We start from the raw sequence: 26,613 nt of genomic DNA on the forward strand, positions 1-26,613 counted from the left end.
AGCTTGAATGTCTTGATTATTTGCTTAATATCTCTAGTAGGCAGAGCCATAAGGATGTTGGCCAACAGATGTGAAGGCAAAGAAATCAATAGCTGAACAAATATTAGAAGGTAAAATTGAGGCACAGAGATTGCCATATACAGAGTTACTCAGTGTATTGCCAGGAAAGCTGGAAATAGAATCTGCATTTGGCTTCTTAGCTGCTCTGTGTTGTAAAATGTACAATTAATCTTGTTTAACTTTAGAAATCTGTTTCAAATCTCTGTCTCAACTACTCTCAAGTCTTCAAATTACTGCTGCAGTTAATTCTTTTGAAATTCAGAGTACTTGTTGAAGGGTTACTATTTGCTGGTGTTTACAATCCCTCAAAGTTTCTTTTCTATGGATAGTTGAGGCTAGCTGATCATGTGCATCTTTACTGATCAGTAGATTTCATCTTTCAACAATAGCCTTTATGAAAATGTGTAAAACTTACTGTGTTTTGGAAGAACGCAGGAATATTTTGTAAGGATAATAACATGAAAAGCAAGTAAGTCTGAATGTTTCTATGCTAACAGAGCCAAACAGTGAAAAAAATGACAAATGATGTTGAGTAAACCCAGAAGTTTTCATTAAAATGCCATAAATATATATATGTTTATATTCATTTCACACACAAAGTACTGGAAAATAAAATTTCTCGTGGGCAAAGAACTATATCATTCAGCTTTAATTCAACATTTCATTTTGCTAAAATAATGTTCAAAAGTGTCATGTTCTGTTTCTTTTTTTTTCTGTTCCATGACCACCAAGGGAGATGCAGTAAAAGACTTAATGCTTCGCTTCTTGGGGGAACAAGCTGCAGTGAAGAGACAAGTTTTAAATGCCAACTCTGTAGAACAGTCATTTGTAGGCTTGAAACAGCTAATTGTAAGTAACAATCTTCGTAATTCAATATGTATATTAAATACAGAACTTCCCTCAAGATAATTGAGAGCTGCTGCCTGTGAGAAGAAACTAAAAACATTCTGTGTATCAGTCTATTTGTTGGAAAAATGCAAGCCAAAGGACGTTAGAGAATGACATGAGGGTTTAAATATTTGGTTTGAAATGAGATGGAAAACTTTTTTTTATTATTAATGTGCAGGAGGTAGAAAAATGGTAATTTTAAGTTACTATGAATTTGTGTGTTGTAAATGGTTGCAAAACAGATTTTAATTGCTTTTTTGTTTATCTATAGATGTATTATTTATGGCTTTGCCTTACTGTTTTACAAAAGGTAATATATGCCAGTTGTTGTAAATGGTGAGCAAAGCTGATGGGGTAATTTCAGCTGCTTAATTTTTTTTCAGTGGAGGAAAAACAATGTCAAGTCCAACCTTTAACTAATTCTACCAACTCTGGTGCTAAACCATACCTCTCAGCACCACATCTCTGCCTCTTTGAAAGACCTTCAGGCATGAGGATTCAACTACCACCCTGGAGATCCTGTTCCACTCTTTGAGAATCCTTTTGGTTGAGAAATTGCTTCTTGCATGCAATGTATACCTCCCTGCTGTAGATTGAGGCAATTTCCTCTTGTCCTGTCACTTGTTGGAAAGGAGAAGAGACCAGCATACACTCCTTTCAGGGAGATGGAGAGAGCCAGAAGGTATCCGCTCAGTCTCCATGTCTTCTCATTAAACAACCCCAGTTCCTGCAGCTGCTGTCCACAGTATAGGTGTATAGAATTAGGACAGGCTTCATTTTGAGTCTGATACTTGTTGCTTAGGTGTTCACATGTGAGCTGGTGTCTGAACTCTGAAGTCAAAGGATATCTAATCAGTACAGTCATTGATCACATCTACATTTGAATGTATAAATCTGGGATTCTATCTGTAAGTAGTGTCACATACATGATGTAGGAAGACACCAGTGGCAGCTGAAATCAACAGTGAATGCTAAATCCTGTTACAAGGATTTACATCTGGAGCAAATAAGTATAAGCAAGATCTTGTCTTCACATTGTTGCATTGTTTCACAGAAACAGATAAAAATTATGTGTACAAGGTGGAAGCTGCCATTATGTCAGTTTCTGCTAGTTCATATTTGAGATTGTTTACCCTCATTTGAGTAAACAGCACAAGTGTTCCTTAATAAAGACTTCTTTAATATTTTGAGTTGTAAGTTGTTTGCATCCATAGGGAAATTACAGTATCACACAGTATCACAGTACCACCAAGGTTGGAAGAGACCTCATAGATCATCAAGTCCAACCCTTTACCACAGAGCTCAAGGCTAGACCATGGCACCAAGTGCCACGTCCAATCCTGCCTTGAACAGCCCCATGGACAGTGACTCCACCACCTCCCTGGAAATTATGTCTTTGATACTTAGCATAGCTAAAAAAAAAAAGTTACATCTTTGCTCCAAGTATGAAATCACATCTTCAAGCTACCAGGAAAGAGTTACAGAGTTACTAACTTGATTTTCTTAACTGATGTGAAAGTGCTCTACTAATGTAATTTACAGGGGAGAAGAATGTCATAGCTAGTGGAGGAGGACGTTTTAATCACTTTAATGGTGTTACATGTAGAGTTAATGACTCCCTTTGAGTCTTATTAAAAAAAATCATACACTGTTACTTCTGCATCTGATTAACTTTGTGTTCTTATATATATTTTCAAATATAACAAACTTGTATACAGTGGTATGGCATTCATGTTCTCTGTAATAAGTTGGAAATTATAGAATCAGAGAGTCATTTAGGCTGGAAAAGATCTTTAAGATTAATTCCAACTGTTAACCCAACACTACCAAATCAGCTTCTAAACTGTGGCCTTTAGCACCATGTGTACAGGTCTTTTAAATACATTAGGAGCCTGTTCCAGTGCTTGACAAGTCTCTTAATGAAGACGTTTTCTTAATATTCAATCTAAATTACTATTTTTGATGCTATATCTGAAGCTGTAGTATCCATATCTGCTTTGAGTGTCTACTTGTGGCTTACAAACAAAGCTCATTCCTATTACTACCAAGACTGTAGATTACTCCTTATTAGATGCAGAGGGGAATATAGTAACAAAAGATGAGGAAAAAGCAGAGGTATTTAACACCTGCTTTGCTTCAGTCTTCAATAGTGGGACGGGTTGTCTGTAGGACAGCTGGCTTTCTGAAGTGGCAGATGGAGCCAAGGACCAGTATAGTCCCCCTGTAATCCAGAAGGAAGCAATAAGGGAACTGCTGAGCCACTTGGATCCTTACAAGTCCATGGGACCAGATAGAGAGCTGGCAGAGGAGCTGGTCAAGCTGCTTTCCATCATTTATCAACAGTCCTGGCTCACTGGAGAGGTCTCCAAAGACCAGAAGCTGGCTAATGTGATGCCCATCCACAAGAAGGGTCATAAGGAGGAACTGCCAAATTACAGACCCGTCAGCATGACCTCAGTGCCAGACAAGGTCATGGAACAGGTCGTTGTAAGTGCCATCACAAAGCACCTACAGGATGGCCAAGGGATCAGGCCCAGCCAGCATGGGTTTAGGAAGGGCAGGTCCTGTCTCACCAACCTGAGCTCCTTTTATGATCAGGTTACCTGCCTGGTGAATGTGGGGAAGGCTGTGGATGTAGTCTACCTGGACTTCAGCAAAGCCTTTGACGCTGTCTGCCACAACCAGCAAAGCTAGCAGCTTGTGGCTTGGACAGATTCACTCTGATATGGGTCAAGAACTGACTGCAGGGCTGGGCCCAGACTTCTGTGGTGAATGGTGCCACATCCAGTTGGCAGGCAGTCAATAGTGGTGTTCCCCAAGGATCAGTGCTGGGCCTAGTCCTGTTCAATATCTTCACTGATGATCTGGACCAGGGGATTGAGTAAGTTTGCAGATGACACCAAGCTAGGAGCAGGTGTTGATCTGTTGGAGGGTAGGAGAGCCCTGCAGAGGGACCTGGACAGGCTGGATGGGTGGACAGAGGCCAAGGGGATGAGATTTAACAAGGCCAAGAGCAGGGTTCTGCACTTTGGCCACAACCCCAAGCAGTGCTACAGGCTGGGGACAGAGTGGCTGGAGAGCAGCCAGGAGGAAAGGGACCTGGGGGTACTGATAGATAGTAGGCTGAAGATGAGCCAGCAGTGTGCCCAGGTGGTCAGGAGAGCCAATGGCATCCTGGCCTGGATCAGGAACAGTGTGGCCAGTAGGACAAGGGAGGTTATTCTTCCCCTGTACTCAGCACTGGTCAGGCCACACCTTGTCCAGTTCTGAGCCCCTCAATTCAAGAGAGATGTTGAGGTGCTGGAACATGTCCAGAGAAGGGCGAGAAAGCTGGTGAGGGGCCTGGAACACAAACCCTATGAGGAGAGGCTGAGTGAGCTGAGGTTGTTTAGCCTGGAGAAGAGGAGGCTCAGGGGTGACCTCATTGCTGTCTACAACTACCTGAAGGGACATTGTAGCCAGGTGGGGGGTGGTCTCTTCTCCCAAGGGACACAGTCTCAAGTTGTGCTGGGGGAAGTACAGGCTGGATGTTAGGAGGAAGTTCTTGGCAGAGAGAGTGATTTGCCATTGGAATGGGCTGCCCAGGGAAGTGGTGGAGTCACCGTTCCTGGAGGTGTTCAAGAAAAGCCTGGATGAGGCACTTAGTGCTGTGATCTAGTTGATTGGGTAGGGCTGGGTGCTAGGTTGGACTGGATGACCTTGGAGGTCTCTTCCAACCTGAAAAAAAAAAAAAAAAAAAAAAAAAAAAAAAAAAAAAAACTTCTTTCCTGTGGTCTGCAGTCAGAACTGTGTGACTGCTGACTTGCAGGGTGTTGAGGGGTGTTTGAAACAATTGGATAAAGATTTCTGGTGGACTTGCAACTGTAAGTCTGGCACATTTGCCAGAGACAATAATGTGTCCTGCTAATTTCAAATTAACTTATACAGCCAGCAGCATGCTACTAAGCTTCCACAGAGAATTAAACTCCATGACCACCAGGCAGGTCTACTTTTGAAATCGAGATGACTATTATGTTTCATTTCCCAGCAAGGACTTATTTTTACAGTGGTTGTCAGACTTGCTTCTCCTGGCTGTCTTGTTCTGGAAAGTAATTTTTGCCCATGCTCGAAAAAAAAAAATTAAAACATTTAGCACCTAAGTTTGTAATAAATGTTCCATTATTATTTTTGGATCCTGATTCTCACTAGAGACAGAAGGTTGAGAAGATTTAGAGTCTATGTCCACTTCTGTTCTAGGGATAATAAGAATCAATTTGTCTCTGCAGAAGAGGAATAAATTTCAGGTAATCCATGTCAGTGCCTTTCTACTTTTCTAAATTAATACAGATACATGTTGAAGTGTCATTATCAATTCCTGCTCTTCCATGAGCATGTAGATGTCTCAGAAGTTGCTATGTTACTTCATGGTCTTGCTATCAGCATTTCCAGTAGAACTCAAACTTTTGATCCAGGGTTTGACACTGCAGAGGAGAGAGATGAGCTCATTAGTGTATGGTAATCTCTGTAGTAGACCTTTGAACTGTATGGCTGCAAAATGTGGGCTGGAGAATACAAAAACTCAGGAATAGTGTGACCAGTAGGACAAGGGAAGTGACTGTTCTCCTGTACTTGGTACTGATGAGACCATGCCTTTGGCATTAGATTCAGTTTTGAGATCCTAATTTCAAGAAAGTCACTGAGGTGCTTGAGCATATTCAGAGAAGGGCAGTGAAGGTGGTGAAGGGTCTGGAGAGCAGTTCATAGAAGCAGCTGAGGGAACTGGGGTTGTTTAGCCTGGAGAAGAGGACACCCAGGGAAGACCATCTGGCTGTCCACGACTCCCTGAAAGGATGTTGTAGTGAAGTGAGTATCGGTCCATTCTCTCTAGTGACAAGTGATATGACAAGAGGAAATGGCTCCAAGTTTCCTAAGGGAGTTTTAGGTTGGATATGAGACTTCCTAACTGAAAAAGTTCTTGAAGAGTGGAACATGCTGCCCAGTGAAGTGACGGAATTCCCAACCCTGGAGGTGTTCCAGAGATGCAGAATTGTAGTGCTGTGGTATGTGACTTATCATGAGCCTTGGTAGTGGTGGAAATTGGTTGGACTTGATGATCTTAAAAGTCTTTTCCAACCAAAACCATTCTATGAGTCTATGACTGATAGGAATTCTTTGTTCTGGGCAATGTTAGCAAAGACTGTTTTCATTGGAGAAGCTGCATTAGAGGTTCTAATCTGCCTGAAGTCAGAGAGGTAGAAGTAAGCATTAAATACAGCAGCAAAATAACTTGGGTAGGATTATTGAAATATGGCTCGCAACTTTTTTCTCCTTTTTGTGAGGAAGCAAAATTATGAGTATTATAGGATATGCAAGCATATAATCAAGCAGGCTTTACAGTTAGTATCCCCTATGGTAGTATTTATTATTTTTGTTTAGTGATCTGAAAATACTTATTTTCACTTTTTGCTTAATTAGGCGTGCAGCTTTGACGAATGACATTCTGCTTCTCACTGGCCAGCTCTGCTGACCTTGTCATTATTACTGATGAGTACATGTAGCTGCTTCAGGCAAAATAAACAGTTGTGTGTTCTAGTGACTTGATGATTTTGCTACTTAGTCTTTTCTTCTTCCCAGAGCAGTAAAAACTGGAGGGCAGCAGTTGACTTGTGTGGGCGGCTTCTAACTGCACATGGTCAAGGCTATAAAAAAAGTGGACTGCCTACCAACCATACAACAGATTCTTTACAGGTATGTTTCAAGCACACCCTTGTCACTTTTTTCCAAGAAGTGGTCATTAGGGTTTTTTTTTTAACATCCATCTTCTTTCCCCAGTTATTGCTTAAAATTGAGCTTAGTGAAGTTTTGGAGCAAGTTACTTTTTCTGTTTGCTTTTGTAAAGTAGGTCTTCATTTACAGCTAACTATTGTTTTTAAATGAAAAGTTCTGTCTTGATTGTGTGTTTCTAAAGATAATCACACTAGTGATTTTATAGTGAAAAGAAATGATGTGTTTTGCTATCTTGGAAGACTGCACTAAAGTCGATGGACACCATCTAGATGGTGAATTCTTAGTAAGGGTTCAAATGTTAAGACATATGTTCCATGATGTAAGAAAATAAGAACACAGATTAATAAAGGTTCTTGAAACATGACAAACGTTCTACTGAATAAAATGAAACCAGGAGACAACTCATGGTTTTGGCCCTAGTAGATTATCAAGCTCATGGAATTTCACCAGAATCATAACAGGTTTTAAGAACTGCCCAAAAAGTGGAAAAACAATTGAAAATCAGATTGATAATTCTACCAGCTAACTGAATTTAAGGAGAGATGTTCTAATTCTGAGGCAGGCTAGTTTTCAAACTTTGTCTTCAAATTCTCAGTACCTTTGCAAACAGTTAAAACATCAGTCTTCTGTGTTTTGTTTTAATAATCTTATAAAAGGTATTCAGTTAAAAAAGCTTGTATATGTACATCCTTGTTCTTATCAGCAAGCAACATAAAAACCTGAAGTTGAAATTGTATTTGTGGCTTGTGGTTGAAGCTAATGACATACTTCTCCTTTTGTACTTTTTTTTTATGTATTAATTTTTAGCTGTGGTTTGTGAGACTGGCATTGCTGGTAAAACTGAATCTGTTCCAAAATGCAGAAATGGAATTTGAACCATTTGGAAATTTAGACCAACCTGATCTTTATTACGAGTATTACCCTCATGTGTACCCTGGCCGAAAAGGTAAGATGCTTGATTTATAAAGTGCTTTTTGTTTTTCCCAGCCATTCTGAGCTATTGAGTTGGGTTTTTTTAATTCCAAAGCAGTGGTAAACTTTGGAGTGTATCTTCTTGGATTCTTTATTGTTGATTTTGGGTTCAGGCGGGGGTTTTTGGTTGTGGGTTTTTTTTCTTTTTGGGGGGGGAGGGGGCTGGGGGAGTTGTTTTGTGTTTTGGCGAATTTTTTCCCTAGAAGAACATGATTAACTACTTTGTTAAAGTATTGCTTGCATTATGTAGGTAGTGATACAGAATAATACAGAATCATAGCATTGTGATTAGAAAAAACCCTTTAAGATTACCAAGGCCATCTGTTATCTAAGTCTGCCAAGTCTGAGGTTAAACCATGTCCCTCAGCACTACACCTCTAAAGACTGGTCACAAAAGACTACACAACTTTTAAACACTGGCAGAGATGGGATTCAGCCACCTCCTTGGAGAGCCTATTCCAGTTTTTGGGTACCCTTTCATGAAAAATTTTCTCTTAATATCCAACCTGAACCTCCCCTGGTGCAACTTGAGGCCATTTCCTCTTATCCTTGGGAGCAAGGAAGTTCCTAGGGAGAATGGACCAACTCTCGCCTCACTCCAGCCTCCTTTCAGGGAGTTGTAGAGATAGGATTAAAAACTAAGGGGCACAGCTCTTCCATGCCAGTGTAGCTGATGCAACAATGATTTGTCAGAGGACTGTTTTTAACAGATAAGTGTAATAAAGAAGTTTATATCTAGAGTACTGCAGTTTTAAAAATGCAAACTTTAATAGTTTATTCTAGCCAGAAACAGCCTGTGACAGGCAATGAGAGAGGTGTTAGAAAACCACCCTGAAGTTGCATCGGGGGAGGCTTACATTGGGTATGAGAAGAAACTTCTTGACTGAAAGGGTTATCAGAGTGGAACAGGCTTCCCAGGGAGGTGGTTGAATCTTCATCCCTGAAGTTGTTTAAAATATGCAGAAATATGGTGCTGAGGGACATGGTTTAGCCCCAGACTTGGTAGAATTAGGTAATGGTTGGACTTACTGATCTTACAGGTCTTTTCCAACAACAAAAACAAGAAAAAAAAACAAACCACCTCTGGCTCTATATATTTTATATAAAATAGATATATCTCTCTCAAAGTAGTGTGAGTCTGGACATCCACCACTGTTGGGCTTGCCTATTTCCCTAGGTCTGTATTATTTTTATGTCTTTGCTAATATCCACTGTAGTTAGAATTTTTAGCAGAAATACATTTTTTAAATTATACAAGAAATTGTTGGCTGTGTGAGGTTTCATTTTTTATGTGTCTGTGTTTACTCAAGCAGTGCTCTGAATTTGTTTCTTTTATTCAGTTTTGAAAAACAGATCCCCTAAAGGGATCCTGTCATACATGGACTAGAACTGTCACTCTAACCCATGTTGTAAATAAGTTTTCAGTGCTGATCATAGAATAAAATAGAAACATAGGATCTTTTTTTGGTTCGGAAAAGACCCTTAAGATCAAGTCCAACCATTATCTAACTCTATGGAGGCTGCTGCTAAGATAGAGTTGTCAGACTTGGAAATTTTTTTTTTCAGCAATAATATAGATATTTCAGTTAATATATGTATAACTTAAAGGGATTAGAGTGCCACTGAAATATTTAGTTGTACTTTCTTTCCCAAGGCTACACAATTTCATTGTAGACAGTACCAGCTTCATATAGTATTTCTTACAAGTAAGTCACTAATTCCTAAATTCTGCCTTACTGCAGTTCTCCCTGGTTAAGTGGTACAGTGCTCTCCTTGTGGCAGGGCAATTGTTGCAGAGTTTTTCTACATTCTTTTTCTTAGATTTCCTTTGCTTCTGCCCAAACTCCAGATTAATGAAAACGTATTTGTGAAACCCTTCAAACCCAGATCTTAATTCAGCGTATCTGTGTTTTTAAAACCAAGTGCAATTAAATTGTGAACTATGTGGAAACATTCAGATAGATTAAAGACACTTCCTTTCAATGGTTACAAACTTTTCAGCTCGCTTCTCTTCAGGGTTTCTGGATTGAAAGTAATAAGCAAAAGCTTGGAAACTGGCCTGCTGAAACTGGAATTTAAATGTGCTTCTGATTGACAGTCAGTGAGGCTAGGATTCAGATATGCTACATCATCACTGTTTAAAAAATCTTACAGACTATACAAAGAAGCTGTTGTAGATGTGAAAGTGTGTGCATATAAACTCAAGGAGTTTCTCTCTTATCCAGTGAAGGAAGTGTTCATTTCTTTGTTTTGTCTTCTGACTGTCATGAGTTCCCATTTCATACTTTCAGTAAATGATAACTTGCCCTATTGCTGTTTTTTGGTATTTAAGATTTAATGAATAAACTGAAGAAGGCAGAAAGCATTTCTGGTTACTGATTTTGTAACAAGAAAACACAAGGATAAAATGGCTTCCTATTGGAATCCTCTTTTTTCCTGCTCTAAAAGGGCTGCAGTGTGAATTTGATTGACATGAGGTGATGTTTATGTTATGACAGTTATGAAAATATGCAGCTGTTCATAAAGGAAGAGGAACTGAAATCTGTGGTCTTCAAAAACTCGACCTGCTCTTACTATTTATTCCATCTGTTCCCATGCTTTTGGAGTATCCATTTTACTTTCAGCAGACAGGTTTTTTTCTCTTGCCTTTTGTGTGTTGGTTATATATATATAAAAGAGATTAATTTATGCCAAAGTGAGTTAAAAAATCATGTTCTTTGAAAAGGATTCTCTCCTGTATTTAAAAGTAATAGCTGAGGAAAGAATTCTCTTAAACCGTTTTTCCATTATGAATGTTTTATAGCTAAAACTATTAGGAGGCCACCTACAGAAAAGTAACAGAGGTCAACTGTAAACCATCAAACTGGAATAAGACTTATTTAACTTTGAAGTAAAATTTCAATGCATAGCAGTAATTGTAGGGTTGCCTTTTGTTGAAATTATCTCTTTGCTGGGTAAGAGGGCATTGCTTCTTTAGAAATCCAAGTGTGAAGCAGAGAGCAAAATCCATTCTCCTGTGCTCTTAAGTAAACATTTTAATTACAGGATATGCTGATTGGTTTAAATATTTCCTTGACACGTTGCCTTGTTAAATTCAGTACTGAGTGAAACAGAATAGAGGACATGAGTTTGATTCTAAACAGTTTTGCAAAAGGCAGCACACAACAAAATCCAGTGTTTTATATAAAAAGTTTCTCTGATTCCTAGTGGGATTCCTTGCTGAATTTGACAAGAGAATGAGATGATGCCTTCTTGTTCAGAGTTGAAAGTGCTAGAGTATTGCCCTTAACCAGAAATGTTGCTAATACTTTTAGACTTTGGTTTGTATCTCAGATTTTTCCAAAGCTTTGCTGAGGAACAATTTTTTTTCCTTTTCATTTTCCTTGTCTTTGCATCACAAATTCTGGTGAGTCCAGCAGTAGGTTCATGGTTCTTATAGTAGCAGTAATCAAGACTGCTGTCTCTAAAAGGTCCATATCAAACTAGCTGGTTTTAGGCACTGCTTTTTTTTCACAAGATTGCCATTGGATGGTGGAGTTAGAATTCCCAGAAGGGTGAGAGAGCTGGAGTCACAGGCCACATTTGCTGCTTGCAGTGCAGGTTCCTAAGTTTTCAACATGTCTTCAAAGCAATTTCTCTGTAGTGTTCTGGCACAGAATTCCTCTGAAATTATTTTCACCTTCCTTTTCGTAGTTGTTCACCCCACAAACTCTGACTGTGTACATTCACTGGTGTCATTCTAGGCACTAGTCTGGATATGTACATCAAATATTTAACATCTTTTGTGACTGGTTGAATAACCTTTCAAAAAGAATTTCATGGAATTTCTTTTACATATTTTTTTCATAGAATTTCAAAGGTAGTTTTGTTTTCTTCATCTCTGTTCCACATAAGGTGATGGACGGAAGTTGTGTGTGCATCTGTTACTGGGACACAGCAGCCACAGAAGCCATGGGGAGTAGTTAGTTCTGGTGAAAGAGAATCTATGTAGATGTAAGTCGCTCACTGTGAAGGTCATAATTAGTGAGGTGTGATTACAATTTCATCAACCTTGAATAAATGCCTAGAGGCAGTGACTCGTCCTCATTGTATATAGCACTTAACTCTTTCTTTCTTGTACAAACCCATCCCTGGAGGTGTTCAAGAAAAGACTGGATGAGGCTCTTAGTGCCATGGTCTAGTGTGCTAGTTTGAAGCAAGCTAGAATGTTTTGGTGAGAAAAAGTAGATAAGAGGCTATGAAGAGGGAAAACAATGGTGGTGTCAACTTCGCTCACAGTCCCGCTGAGAGTTCTGGGAAGAAGAAGGAAAACATTTGATAATATTCTCCATTTTGTCTTTCATTCTGCCTTTGCCTTCAGACCTAGTCACATCTCATTAACCTTGCTCCACTAACCTTGCTCCCTAACCTCTTGGCTGCACCTCTCTTCTTCATGAGAACTGGGGTAAGGTTGAGAGGGCAAGGGGAAGGTGTTGGAGTGGTTTGAGAGCCCCTCCTGGGGACTCAGGTTTCTGGGAGAGGAGTTGTGCTTCTGTATTGTTTATCCTTTGTATATTTCTGTATATGACTCTATATTTTGTAAATAGCTGCTTGTATATTTGCTGCTTGTAAATAAATAGCTTCATTTATATTCCCAGAGGCCGTCTGAGTTAGCTGGGGCAATTCCAAAAGTGGGGGGGGGCGGGCAAGAGCCCAAACCATCACATCTAGTTGATTGGATAGGGCTGGGTGATAGGTTGGACTGGATGATCTTAGAGGTCTTTTCCAACTTGGTTGGTTCTCTTCTATTCTAAAAGCAGACTTTTAAAAAGCTCCTGAGCCCTATTTTTGAGAAAATATGAGGTGAGAGGTGACTTGAGAGGGAAATCCTATTTGAGTATGTCTAAAGTTAGCAAATATATTATAGTGAAGTATTAGAACTGTACTATGGTATTTTGCAAAGGCCTTTTCCCCGTTTTGCTAGCTCTCAAGTGGTTTTAACAGTAGTATTTACTTACGTTCAGTATTATTGTCCTTGTACCAAGATCTGCAGTTAGCTGAAAGCAAGATGTTGCACACACTAAGATTCCCTAAAGCTCCTAAAATTGCCCTTGCAGTCACCCAGAATGCTCCTAAACTTAAAGGGTTTTTGCTAAATATAATTAATGATGATGAAGATAATAATAGAAAACAGTAAACTACAGTTAGATGTTTCTTTTTCTACCCAAATGCTGTCTTAAATTCTTTCCCTATTCTTTGATTATTTTTTTTTCCAGTAAACTGGAAAATACACAAAATACACCATCTTATGAAGAGTCAATCTCACAGTATGGGGTCATGTAGTAAATCTTTGTGGAAGAGCTAACATTAAGGAAGTAAAACTGAGACCAAAAGGAGTTTATAGAGCAGTAGAATCTTCTCTGCTTAGTATGATGGACTCGGACCTTTACACAAATCTATGGATGTTAATAGAAAAAAAACAAACTATTTTATAATACATTTAACTTTCCAAACTTGGCATACTTTTAGACTTAGTGTGTCTATTGTAGTAGAAGTATTTTTGTTCTTTGTTATACTGGGTTTATTTCTCATGTTGCTTTACTGTTATTTTTCTGTAATAGAGGGACTTTTCCTATCAGCTTTATTTGGAAAAGGATTGCATAGGAGTTCTGCATGCCCTGGTTATACAAACTTCTTACAAGCATGTTTTTAAGGCAAATAATTCCAGCTTCTCATATCTTATTGTAAAATCTGCATAATTACTAGATGTGAGGACTATGGGATGAGGCCAATGGGATGAGATTTAACAAGGCCAAGAGCAGGGTTCTGCACTTTGGCCACAACAACCCCAAGCAGCGCTACAGGCTGGGGACAGGGTGGCTGGAGAGCAGCCAGGAAGAAAGGGACCTGGGGGTACTGGTGGATAGTAGGCTGAAGATGAGCCAGCAGTGTGCCCAGGTGGCCAAGAGAGCCAATGGCATCCTGGCCTGCATCAGGAACAGTGTGGCCAGTAGGACAAGGGAGGTTATTCTTCCCCTGTACTCAGCACTGCTCAGGCCACACCTTGAGTCCTGTGTCCAGTTCTGGGCTCCTCAATTCAAGAGAGATGTTGAGGTGCTGGAATGTGTCCAGAGAAGGACAACAAAGCTGGTGAGGGGCCTGGAACATAAACCCTATGAGGAGAGGCTGAGGGAGCTGGGGTTGTTTAGCCTGGAGAAGAGGAGGCTCAGGGGTGACCTCATTGCTGTCTGCAACTACCTGAAGAGAGGTTGTAGGCAGGTGGGGTTGGTCTCTTCTCCCAGACAACCAGCAACAGAACAAGGGGACAGAGTGTCGAGTTGTGCTGGGGGAAGTACAGGCTGGATGTTAGGAGGAAGTTGTTGGCACAGAGAGTGATTGGCATTGGAATGGGCTGCCCAGGGAGGTGGTGGAGTCACCGTTCCTGGAGGTGTTCAAGAAAAGACTGGATGAGGCACTTAGTGCCATGGTCTAGTTGACTGGATGGGGCTGAGTGATAGGTTGGACTGGATGATCTTAGAGGTCTCTTCCAACCTGGCTGATTCTATGATTCTGAGACTACTGATGTTGTAGATGCAACTTGAGTAAATTTCCTCGGTTTTTAATCATTAAATTTAACTAGTTTATAAAAATCTGTAATGGAACATTTTACTTTCATGCAAAACTTGGTTTTGAAAATTTGAATTAGATACACCTTTATCTTGGGCTTTTTGATTATGGTTACATAAGAAGGTTACATATGTGTCTACCTGTTTTAAAACATTTTACAGTGTATCTCATGTTACAGCTGATGTTTGCTGTTTTCTCATCTTTCACATCTTTTATCAGGAGAAGAAAAAGGTAGGAAAGTAAAATGGACTTTGTCATATACGCTTGTGAATAATAGTTTGTGTGTTGTAGGGAAGTCACAAACTCATCATTACAGCCAATTAGTTCAATGAATGTAATTGTGTTTCTAGGTTCCATGGTTCCATTCTCTATGCGGGTTTTACATGCTGAACTTCCACAGTACCTAGAGAATCCTCAGGGGTCACTTGACAGACTGCATAGTATGAAGATAATCTGCACCAAGGTAACAGCTTCTCTGTGAACTAACATATCTTAATGGTTAAGAAGTGTATTTTATTATCCCTATAAAGAAAATTAAGTTTCAACAATGACATATTTTTACTTCCATCTTGATACAGATAAGGAACTCACTAACAGAAGTAACGAAGTGCCCCTTCCATTTTAGGATACATCTTTCTCTTCTCTGTGGTAGCTAGGAATAGTGAATAACATAATTCTCTTGTTTTCATGCTTTTGCCAGGCAAGACATGGAGGACAGTAAGCAAGTGTGTTTATGGTCAAGTAGGAGAGCTTTTATCCCTCACTTAGCTGTGTCTAGCTAGCTCAAAACCCAGTCGTTAATGTGATATACTAGAAGAAATATAGTATTGTTTTGTCATAGAAACATAAAGTCATTTCTGTTGAACAAAACCTTCAAGATCAAGTCCAAGACTCTACCAAGTCTGGTGCTAAGCCAGCATTCTGAGGATTCAGCCACCTCCCTGGGCAACCTTTTCCAGTCTTTGAGAACTCTGTCTGTGAAGAAGTTCCTTCTAATATCCAACCTAAACCTCCCCTTAGGAAACTTGAGTCCGTTTCCTTTTGTCCTGTCTCTTGTTACCAGGTTGAAGAGACTGACACCCATCTTGATAGAACTTGTAGAGAGCAAGAAGGTCTCTCCTTAGCCTCCTTTTCTCCATTACTGGCAGGCTGTTCCCTCTGACCTTTTCCTTCATAAACAGCACTTCTCAATTTGGAGTGAATTTTTTCTTCTCAGAAATGCCATATCCCTGTTGCAGGATTTCACAGGGCTTCTACTGACATTTGCCTGCCCCAGCCTGCAGCAGATCAGCTGTTTCGTATCTTGGTTTTGTGTGGTCTGGTATTAAGTGCTGCTTTGTCTCCCCTCAGTCAGGAAAGTGCCACTAGAGTCCAAAAATTGAACTGGTTTCTAAGTTCCTTTATCTTGGAACAGAGAGAGTAAGTTGCATGAATGTGAAAGAGCAAGTGACTGCTGAGCCATCTGGCTAGCTTTATTGAAGTGGCTGTATGTCAGTTATAGTTTCATCAGCCATGATTCTCCACAGATTAAAGATTATCACTGAACAGAGCAATGAAAGAAATTAACTCCCTTCCCTATTTTACCAGACGTTTAAGTCATACACAACCTTGAGGAAGCTCTGCCTGTGCTCTTTTCCATGAAGTGCATATCCTTGGAGTGTACCTTGTGTACTGCAATACAAGGTTTTGTTTGAGTGTGTACTGTGTAAAACTTGTTTGTTCAAATAAGGGAAGCTGGATATGCTGATGAAGATGAAATAGAAATAAAGGAGATTGATAAATTAATACTTCCCTGCCTTTATGTTTTTGAAGAACATGTTGTTTTGCTCACATTCTCTTTCCATCAACTGCTAGTGGCCTAGCACTGCAAGTTCTGTGTGACCCCTTGTGGCCTTGGGGAAAGCTTCTTTAAGTGGAAGTGTATGACGTCCACTACCTTGGAGGACATCTTGGAAGCAAGGAATCTTCTGTTCTGTGCTCTTACTGTTGGCTCACAGATTGAGTTCTGTTTTTCTCTGCCTTCCTCTCTCTGAGTCTGCAAACTCTCTACCAGGTTGGTGTGTTAAGCTGCAGTCAGAAAGAGAATTATACAGAATCGGAGAATAGTAGGGGCTGGAAAGGATCTCTTGAGATCATCTAGTCCAACCCCCTTGCATCTCCCTTTATCTTCCACTAGAGCCAGGATACAACATTGTTTATGCTCAAGGATGCCTCTTTTGAAGTACAGTTCACAAAAAAGTACAAATGGACAAAAAAACCCATACCAACCTTCTCAAGGAAATATTGCTCATCAATTACTCTAGGCACCTCATTGCTGATTACTTCACTTGTTGGCATTCAATCAGTTGTCTTTTGGAGCAATTCAAAGACAGCTGTGGAAACAAGAGTGTGAAAAAGGACAGTCTGTGAAGACAAGTGCATTTTTAAAATACCATTGTAAATTGCTGGTATTTTAACCATTTATAACCAGGATTGGCTGACAAAAGATATTGTTTATATGTCTATTTTGATTGTTCTACAACTGCTACTAGTCTAATAGTCCTGATCTCACCTGGATGGTCGAGTATGAAGTTTGTAATATCTGTGAAAATCCCTTACCATAACCAAGGAAATACTATAAAGGATGTATGCTCATTAGTCTTAATATTTTTATAGGACACTTGGGAACCATTTGGGTCATAGCAGAAGTAATTGGGGAGCTTTCAACCAAAAGGCTCTAGTGTTTTACTTCCCTATTTTAAAAAGTGGAAAAATAATCTTTGGTCATCCATATTTGCACATGGGCACATGGATAGTCATTATGTAAATGAGATGATCTTGGAGTCATAAAAGCTAGAAAAGACCTATTACCTCACCTAGTCTGTCTCTCTGCAACTCAAGGTTGTTTTCTAGCTTTTAATGAGCTGGCCTATGGAGCTGAGGCCATATCCCCTGGGAAGCTATTCCAGGCTAATGCTAATGCATTCCTATCATAAGGAAATTTGTCTTTCTATTTTGTTTCTCATCCTTAATGTAATGTTTTGTAATGTAGTGTTTTTCCTGCTTGATATATCCTTTTAACCCTCTTGATTTTGGTTATATGGATTCTACAAGTACATGTCATCTTTGGATCAGCCATTCAGCTGAAAGCTCTAACTGTACCTTGGCTTGGTCTCTTCAGCTCCCATCAACTCAGACATTTCTGGTACCTGAAGCAGAACTGGAGATTGAGTCCAAAAGCATAATTTTCATTTTCCCTGTATAGGCAATAATACTTGTACCTTTTCCAGTATTCCTGCAGATTTGTAGTTGGGTATTTTACATCTATATCTATGGGAGCAACATTTGGGAAAGAAATAATCTGTGCTACTAAATGCCTATCATAGCTTAGGGGCGGAATCCAGTGAAATTGTTACCATCTCTGTGTTATTACTGACTTCACAACATGAATTGCCTCAATGACTTGTTGCCCATATAAGCCCACTTTGAAATAAATAGTCTCCAGACAGCCAAAGCAGTAAGAGTAATAATAGTAATTTAAATCACAAAAGATTTTATTCTTTCCAAGCATTAATTTGAAAACATATGTGTGATCACTTTAGTGCTAAAAGCACTGAGGATGTGCTAATAATGCTTACCTGGAGACCACAATGTGAGAATGAACCAATAATTGGGCTTAATCTAAACTCCTTCATTGTAGTGCCTAAGCTTCTAGCTGACAGACCGAGATAGTGCAGCACATCTCAATTTTAACTCTTAATCCTTTAAGTGGCAGAGCTGTAGCTGGGCTCTTCTGCCAAGTTGGAGTTGCAACTACAAATGTTATCTCTGCAACAGTTTTCAAAGCCACTGTGTGACATTTGTCCACCAGACACTCCCTTAGTAGTACTACCATTCTCCTTCGTATTCTTCCCTAGCTTTTCCTTACACATTCTTCACATCTGATGGTCTTTTGTTTTACTTCCAAGTGGGTAAACTTTTCAGTCTTCTACCTACTAAATAGGTTTGGATTTTATTTTCATTCATCTTCCAGTTCTGACTCAATTACTGAGGTCACATTAGCATTCTGTTTCCGGAGAATTGTTTTGGTTGGATAAGACCATTAAGACCAATGCCCCACTCAGTGCAGCTGCCTTACAGGGAATTGTAGAGAGGTAGAAGGTCTCCACTCAGCCTCCTTTCCTCAAAACTAAACAAGCCCGTTTCCCTCAATGACTCCTTGCAAGACCTGTTCTCCAGATGCTTCCTTAGCTTCGATACCCTTCTCTGGACATTCTCCAGCATCTCAGTGTCTTTCTTGGAGTGAACACAGTACTCATGGTGTGTACTTATCACAGTATCACCAAGGCTGGAAGAGACCTCACAGATCATCAAGTCCAACCCTTTACCACAGAGCTCAAGGCTAGACCATGGCACCAAGTGCCACGTCCAATCCTGCCTTGAACAGCTCCAGGGACAGCAACTCCACCACCTCCCCAGGCAGCCCATTCCAGTATCCAATCACTCTCTCAGTGAAGAACTTTCTCCTCACCTCGAGCCTAAATGTACCCTGGCATAGCTTGAGGCTTTGTCCTCTCGTTCTGGTGATGGCCACCTGAGAGAAGAGAGCAACCTCCTCCTGGCCACAGTGAGGGCAGGGGGACAACCACTTCCCTGGTCCTGCTGGTTACACCATTCCTGATCTAGGCCACGATGCTGTTGGCCATCTTGTCCACCTCAGCGTGCTACTGGCTCATGTTAAGCCTTCAATCTAAGGAGTATTTGCCTTGAGGCCTTATTTGATGAGTTTGTGGGAATGGTGATGAATCTGCACCAGTATGAGTACCTAAAAAGTTACGGTTCCAGACGCACCAAAAAAAAACTCCACCAAGGAAAAAGCAGAAGTCATATGTAAAACTGATGTTTAAAATGAATTGCAGAAGTGCTCAAACATATTTCTCTGTATAACAGAAACACAGATGCTTAGAACTACCTCCTGCAATATCACTAGAACCATTTACCATCTGCAGAAAAGTGGAATGAATTACTAGAATTAAACATTTTGTGCCAACTGACCTAAGAATATTAATTGAGGAACTTTCTGAATAATTAATATTACTATGAAACAAACCTTGAAAAACTGTGGAAATGCCCAAATGCTGAAAAACTGCACACACTGTTCCTATGCTTCAGAAGGGCAAAAGGAGATAAACCTAGGGAATAAAACAATTAGCCTCAAATCAGCACCAAGTTCTATTTTAATTATGTGGAGCTTGAGGTGACAACTAGATATTCCCAAGTAATGTCACAGAATAGTTAATGCAATACTCTAATTGTGTGCTAAATTTCCCCCCCCTTCTTTTTTTTGTTGATGATGTTAGAGAGCACATATTCAGGCAACCCCCTTGGTTTTTCAAATGAGGCAGCATGTCTCATTGATGGACACACCTTGTTGCCTTTTAGAATTTGAAGAGGAAGAACTTCCAGCCTGATCGAGGATAAGGAGTTATGACTTGATGCTTTCTAAGCAAAAAGAAAGATCATGGGGTTTAGACTGGACACAAAACATCCTAAGTTGATTTTTATTTGTGGGAGAGAATTGGTGGTTTCTTTCTCTCTGGCAAAATGCCTCATTATACACTCACTTTAACACTGGAAAGTGATGCTTGGGCTTCTAAGTGATTTCTGAGTGGCTGCACTGCTTCTGATGTGAACCTGAGATTCACTTTCTGACCTCCTAAACTGCCACCTATCAACTAAGCTGCAGCATCTGCTGCTGTATGCTTACAGTCCCTCAGAAGTTGGTACTAGATAATCTTTAAGGTGCCTTTCAACACAGACTGTTCTATGATTCTGTGTAAATCTGAGGTGAGTCCTCTGGGAATGAGGTTTACACTGAATCATGTTACCTTTTATTTGTCATGGGCTAACAATTTGCTCAGCTGATGCAGTAGCTGCTGTAAGTTAACTATTTCTCTCTCCTTACTTTAAAGTTCCTTGTAGCTAAACAAGACCTAAGTTCAAGCTTTCATTCTAGTCTGTGAAAAGAGCTTGGTATCTCATAGGACAATTCCTTCCATTCTAAGATGTCTAAAATAGGTGTCACAATCTGGCTTCCTGGAGCTACTGGTTGCTATTGGTTGTAGAAGACACCAAGACACTCTCCAAGGCCAGATTATTTCTCTCTGCCTTTGTTTTGGAGGATTTCCTCTGTTAAGTGTTTGCTTACAGACTGTGGCACAACTGGAATGCCTTGCCAGTGTAGAAAAAACAAACCAACAATTACTTCTTACAGTGAGAGGGGCTGGGAGCTGTGTTCAGAAGTGCACCCAGTCCCTGGAAGAGGCAGCACCTGGTAGTTCCCTGATCAGCTAACTGCAGCAGCTGATGGAAGTGTTATCGACCTTAATGTTTGGAGTTTTTGAAGGAGATTTCAAACATTGTTACAGAACCAAAGTTATACATCTGTAACAGGAAAAATGGGATGATCTGTGGGCAACAGAAAACAGATGTGGAGAAATACTAATGGGATTAGAAAAAGGCAACTTGACTTGCATTTCAAATGGAAGCTTGTATATGTATTCTAAAAGTGCCAAAGACACAAGCTTCGTTACGTATACATTTATTGGGAGAATGAAAATGTTTCATTTGTACAACAATTTATGTGATTTTAAATCTATTACAGTTTTTTACAAAAGTAAGTAAAAGCCAAACTTTGAGAAGGAAATTGCAGTAAGAACTAAGAGTACTTCATTAAAGATAAAAGAGTGGGTGGTGGAGTCGCCGTCCCTGGGGCTGTTCAAGGCAGGATTGGACGTGGCACTTGGTGCCATGGTCTAGCCTTGAGCCCTGTGGTAAAGGGTTGGACTTGATGATCTGTGAGGTCTCTTCCAACCTTGGTGATACTGTGAAAACAGAGCCCATACTTCATGTGTGGAAGTCAGGAGGCAGTGGCTTTCTGTGGAAAATCATTTTGACTGTGGTCACTAATACTCATTCTCTGGTGAAGCATATTTCATATTTTGCTTAACACAATGTGTGTGTCCCTTGAGTGTGCTGACACTTAACGTTCTGTAAGTACCATAAACCTGAGCTCTAACATCCTTCTACTGTACAATGACTTTCTTGGTGCAATAGGTTTCACTATCATAATAATCAGTAATCTTGAACTGTACCTAGGTGAAGCATTCCTTCCTGAATCAGTTTACATATAGACTGACTGTTGCAGATCTTTTGCATTAAGTATGTAGTGCTGTTTAAACTTACATTGATGACTTAAAAAAAATTTACTGCAGATGCTAGAAAATTTGGAACAAGGCTTAGCTGAAGATGGAAGCATGACTAACATTACACAGGAGAACAGACAAGGTAGGTATTCCTTAACCATTTTTTTCACAGGCAGTGTGCTTTTATCACTTGCCTAAATATGCCAGAAGTTTTCACAAGACTGCCTCAGACTTGTTAAAACAGTATTTTTGTAATCTCATAGCCTGCTCAGCCTTTGAAATTACACACCTTGTGCTTTTATTTGCTGGAATTAATTTCACAGTTTTACCCTTGATCAAACTAATGCACTAAATAACTTCTTTTTTCCTGCTTAGAAGAAACAACACAGCTGCTATCCTTTAGTGGTGTTGCTGTCACAGATCAGTTAGCCTTGGCTAACTGGCTTCTGGTGGTACTCATGTCTGAAATCTGAAAAGTTCTTTGGGTCAGTCTGCTGTCCTTCAAAGGCTACACTGGCCTAGGGTGCTTCTTACCCAAATGGCCAAGTCTTAGTGTATCTGCATGGTACTTAGACTCCTGGAATAGCTGTCACTTTTTAGACTAGGATTCAGATTATCTTAATCTACATCATCATTTTCATTATTTTATGCACAATTATGTCTTTTTTCCTGCTCCTTTTATTTTAGTTGTTTTATTTTAATAGTATAGGATACATCACTGCATAAAGAATTAATTTCAGGACAATTAGTCTATTTTAGTGGAATTTACACTAATGAGGTCATTTGAGCGTGCTTAAGAGTTAGACAAGAGATAGCATTTTAGACACTTAGATTGGTTTATAGGAACCTGTCCTAGTGTCTAGTAAGTTAAAATCACCATACCAAGAAAACAAAAACCTTTCAGCTTCAGCTAACAATCTAAGGAATCCCACCAACTGCTTTCTAAGGTAGCATTCACCTGTGGGAAGTAAGTCTGCCTATGAGATAGGAAAGGGCCAGAGTTGTTAGCAGAATTAAAGAACCATTACAAACAATTCCCTAAACCAGTGTCTGTATGGGAGGATGAGGACCTACCTGTCTGAACTCTTTGCTTGGTCTTCAACTGACTGGATGTAAAGCAGTTTTAGTGTATTACTGTCCTTAAGACAGCATCTAGATCTGTCCTGAAGAAGCGAACACCCACATAGCAGCATTTGCACATACAGTCACATGAACACCCTCAAAAAGGTTAGGAAAAAGAGAATTAATCTGATACTGAATATTTATCCACAGCAGGCCAAGAGTTTCTGTTCTTCTGTCTTTGCATCTAGTATTCTTCTTGCCTCTGTTCTTCCTTGTTAGCTCCTTCCTACTGTCATTTTTGTTCTTATTATTCCCACATTCTTTTCCTTTCTACCACTTTAAAACCAAGGCACCAACTCCCCTTTAAGGTACAAAGAGTTTCTCCTATCTGTGTCATAATCCTATGTCCTGCTGTCTGTCTCACTGGTGAGTTTCTGACTCCTTGGCTTTTCCTCTCCATTGCTTCTTTATAGCTGAGATGAGCTCAGGAGGAGGCATAGTTAGAAAAGCAGCAACTAGTAGTTACCGAAGGACAAGGTTGCTGAAAATTTGGAGAGATCTTCATATGTCTACTGTGCAGCTGCCTGTAGGTTTAAGACTGCCAAAAAGACCGTGGAACCTCTGCAGAGACTCTCAACTGCTGTTGTCTGTGGAGGTCAGCCAGGTCTGCTCCCTCTCTGCTTCTTCACTGCATTTGGAGCTCCAGGAGGCTGATAATGGGTTTGGTTTATTTTCATCTGAGACTAGCTGAAGCAAACCTTATTAACTTTGTGTGAAGACAGCCCTAATTCATTATGGGGATTATGCTTAGTCTGTAATTTCCTTATTGCTGAAGTAAGAAGGTGCTACACCAATTGACTTAGGCTGCAGCAGAGCACCTTCTTTGCCAGGTTTTCAACAGGCAGAAGGATTTAGCATTGCACCACTTGTCTGGTAACGCATTCCTTGAGATGCCCATTTTGCAACTTCTCAGTGCTCAAGAGCTCAAGATTCTATTAAAATGAGGGGCAGTGTGGGGTACATGGTCCTAGATAAATAACAGGAATCAAAATCTAGTTTGTTGACATCTAAATCCTAAAACCTGCAGTGGCTACCAAACTGTAAGGATGTGCAAAAAACGAATGGACTAACATAAGTGAAATAAGAAAGGAAAGTTATTCAGTTAAGTCCAGGTTTTACAGGCACCCAGATGGAAAGAAAACCAGAAATGTATCATAAAATACTTGCTCAGTACAGCATCATCTCTGTTAAGTGCAGAAGGGTCAAGGGGGAATTTCTAAAACAGAAGCCAGGAATAATTAATGACTTTAAGGTACAGCCTTGAGCCCCACATTATGCCCCTCTTTTGAAAAATAAAATTTGGAGAGGATTGAAGGAGTTTTTCTTTTTAGGAAGGGAGCAGACATTTCACCAAGCTCTCTTCATATTTGTAATGGCATTTATGTGTGCTGAAAGAATTATCTGTGTGACCTGCTATGCTTTCATCAGGCACTACATTATTGATACAAATGAGTGGTCTCAGTTATAACAGTCTCATTGAAATGGCTTCTTCTCCCTTTCCTCCCCCTCTTTCAAATCATTACAGTGACCTTGGCAGCAGATTGACTGAGATACATGTGTTTTCCAAATGTACTAAATTAATACTCCTAGTGTTTATTTCTAAGCATCAGAGGAATATTTCTAGCATTGATCTATGGTACTGTAACACAAAAGAAAATAAGAATCTATGTGAAACATTCTCTCAGTACCAGGAGTCTGTCCGCAAAGCAAGAGACAGAAATCTGCTGCTGCAGCTTTTAATACTCCAGGAGCATGGAGAAAGCAGACAGGCTTGGCAGATTTTTTTTTTCCTTCAGCATCTCTCAAAGCCAGAGGCAAGCACAAGCAGTCCCAGACTCAGTTCTCACCCTGCATGTTTTGTCTCTGAGATGACATTTTAGCTATGTTTGATTTCTGTTTTTTTCATTTATCACATTTAATGCTGTAGATGACATGTTTTTAAGCTGATGTTTATAGTCACTTGAATCTTTTCATGCACCTTTTGTTCTGATACTGTGAAAACCATGTGGCTTCTTTTGGTAGTTAGTATTTAGCCTGAGCTCAAAGCCGAGCTGCTGTCTCTTGCTCTGTGTTGTTGCATTGTGTATGGTACCCAGAGCTGCCTGAGCAATTCCCTGGGAGAGATGCAGAATTTTCTGTCTGATGGTGCAGCGTGGCTGAGAATTAAAAATTCTAGGCTAAAACCCAGCGGTGTTAACAAGGGGAATCTTTCAAAATCATAATTCATAGGACCAATAATTGATGGCAAGAAAAAACCTCTAATTTATTTGTGCAAATTCACAAGCTGCTCTTATTTTGCAGCCTCTGTTCAGCTGTGGAGGTCACGTCTGGGCCGGGTGATGTACTCCATGGCAAACTGTCTGCTAATGATGAAGGTACGTGGGTGGCAGCAACTGCAGAGGTACCGTATATTCCAGAAGAGAATGTCAGAGAAAGTGCAAGAGAATTACTGATGCATAGATAAGGGAAGGCTGCTTGACTGTACGTGAAGGTTTTGCTTAGTGAAGAATTAATTAGACTTAATAATGTCTTACTTAATAGATAGCTGTTTGTGGTAGCTTTCCTTAGGAACATATCTGTACTTATTTCTCCCCAAATCATCCTGGAGAACATGCAGTAGCAATACAGGATTTGCATTTTTTTAAATTGAATTTTTCAAACACTTAACTAAATGCTGTAATTAAGAGCAATTATGTGCTCTGTCTTTTTCAGACTGTGCATTAGGAATGTTGCTCCGTTTGTGAGGGTTAATAATACCGTAGCCTTTCTATGTGATCAAAATCCAGAACATCTAAATACAACCTCTCTTGTCAACCTATCTCAGCTGAAGATAAATCTCCTTTCAAGTTTAAATCCTCACTAGTGGGCAGGGATGGAAGGGAAAGCAATAAAAGCAAAACTACCTGGCTTCTGCCATTTGGCTTGAAAAATCCCTTGATGCCTCCTTATTTTTTTAACCAATCCTGCTCCATTTGGCACAACACTCTCAGCTTCTTCTCCTATTCAGGAAATAGAAATGAAACTTCTGCTATTCACCTCATGGTCAGGGAAACAGTCAGTGTTCTTGCAGCAAACTGGTGTTGTCCTGAGGTTAACTACTTCACAAATCAGTTAGCAGTAGCAGCCTCAGAGAAGAGCTGTCAGCAGGATAATCTTTACAGGCCAAGATGTGCACTGCTCACTCTGCTCTTTGATTGCCCAAGGTCAAGCCAAACCTGACCCTCTGATGCTTACTTCCCAAACAGAGCTCCATTTCCAATATAATACCTCCAAAAGCATGCATTTTTAAAATAAGATCCAATTATTCTTTTTAAGAATTGATAAGCATTTGTGTTTTGAAGTAGGTACTTAACACAGGTGTGTGTATATTAAGGAACTTGCATTTTGGAAAAGTGACTGAAGAAAAGCAGGAGTTGCCATCTCTAACAAAGTAGAATATATAAATAAGCAAGGCTGGCATCATATTTTTTCAAGCAGTTCACTTTCCATTTATCTGAATTTCTTTTTAGGCATTTTCAGTGTTTTTTTTCCTTGTGTGCACACAAATCCACATGCATGTACAGTCCTCACCTTTCTTCTCTTTTGGTCCCATTAGTGCTATTTTCTTCTTGTATAGAAATATATTTGTGAATATTGATTATCACCTTTTTGGAAGTGGTACCGCAGCTCAGATGCTTCTTAAGACTAATTTGTATTTAGGGTCTATCTCACAGCTGTTAAATTGGAAATTGATGGTCCCAGATTACCCACAACTGCATGCTGATAATTACTTCCCTATGAAATTGGCGTTTCAGTGTATTGGCTATGAAGCAGTTGTGAGTCTGTTTTCCGAAATATCCCTCAATTGAGCAGGGAGGAATTTTTTTTTCAAACCAAACATAGTCATGCTGCAGTTAAAATCAGAGTAGTACATGAAGTTACATTTTTCTGCATATGTGATGGATCTTCTGTGAGAGAATTGTATCGATTATTTATAAATTCAATACTTTTAAGACCATTCCAACATGTAGCAGTG

At 39.8% G+C, this 26,613-nt stretch overlaps 2 protein-coding genes across 2 annotated transcripts in view; one reads left to right on the forward strand and one right to left on the reverse strand.

The window, feature by feature from the left end:
- TRAPPC12 (trafficking protein particle complex subunit 12) overlaps window positions 1-26,613 on the forward strand; it is a 45,289-nt gene that overhangs the window by 5,283 nt on the left and 13,393 nt on the right. The window contains exons 3-8 of the mRNA XM_064145932.1: window positions 793-909; window positions 6,562-6,675; window positions 7,522-7,660; window positions 14,643-14,755; window positions 21,546-21,618; window positions 24,900-24,973. Of these exons, the coding sequence (XP_064002002.1) occupies window positions 793-909; window positions 6,562-6,675; window positions 7,522-7,660; window positions 14,643-14,755; window positions 21,546-21,618; window positions 24,900-24,973 (630 nt within the window). The remainder of the gene's footprint in view (window positions 1-792; window positions 910-6,561; window positions 6,676-7,521; window positions 7,661-14,642; window positions 14,756-21,545; window positions 21,619-24,899; window positions 24,974-26,613) is intronic.
- ADI1 (acireductone dioxygenase 1) overlaps window positions 11,551-26,613 on the reverse strand; it is a 42,485-nt gene continuing 27,422 nt past the window's right edge. The window contains exons 6-7 of the transcript XR_010302785.1: window positions 16,561-16,664; window positions 11,551-11,978 (exon numbers count right to left, since the gene is read on the reverse strand). The gene's annotated coding sequence lies outside the window, so the exon portion shown is untranslated. The remainder of the gene's footprint in view (window positions 11,979-16,560; window positions 16,665-26,613) is intronic.

The sequence above is a fragment of the Pogoniulus pusillus genome, chromosome 7 (assembly GCF_015220805.1).
Source record: "Pogoniulus pusillus isolate bPogPus1 chromosome 7, bPogPus1.pri, whole genome shotgun sequence".
Taxonomy (NCBI): Eukaryota; Metazoa; Chordata; class Aves; order Piciformes; family Lybiidae; genus Pogoniulus; species Pogoniulus pusillus.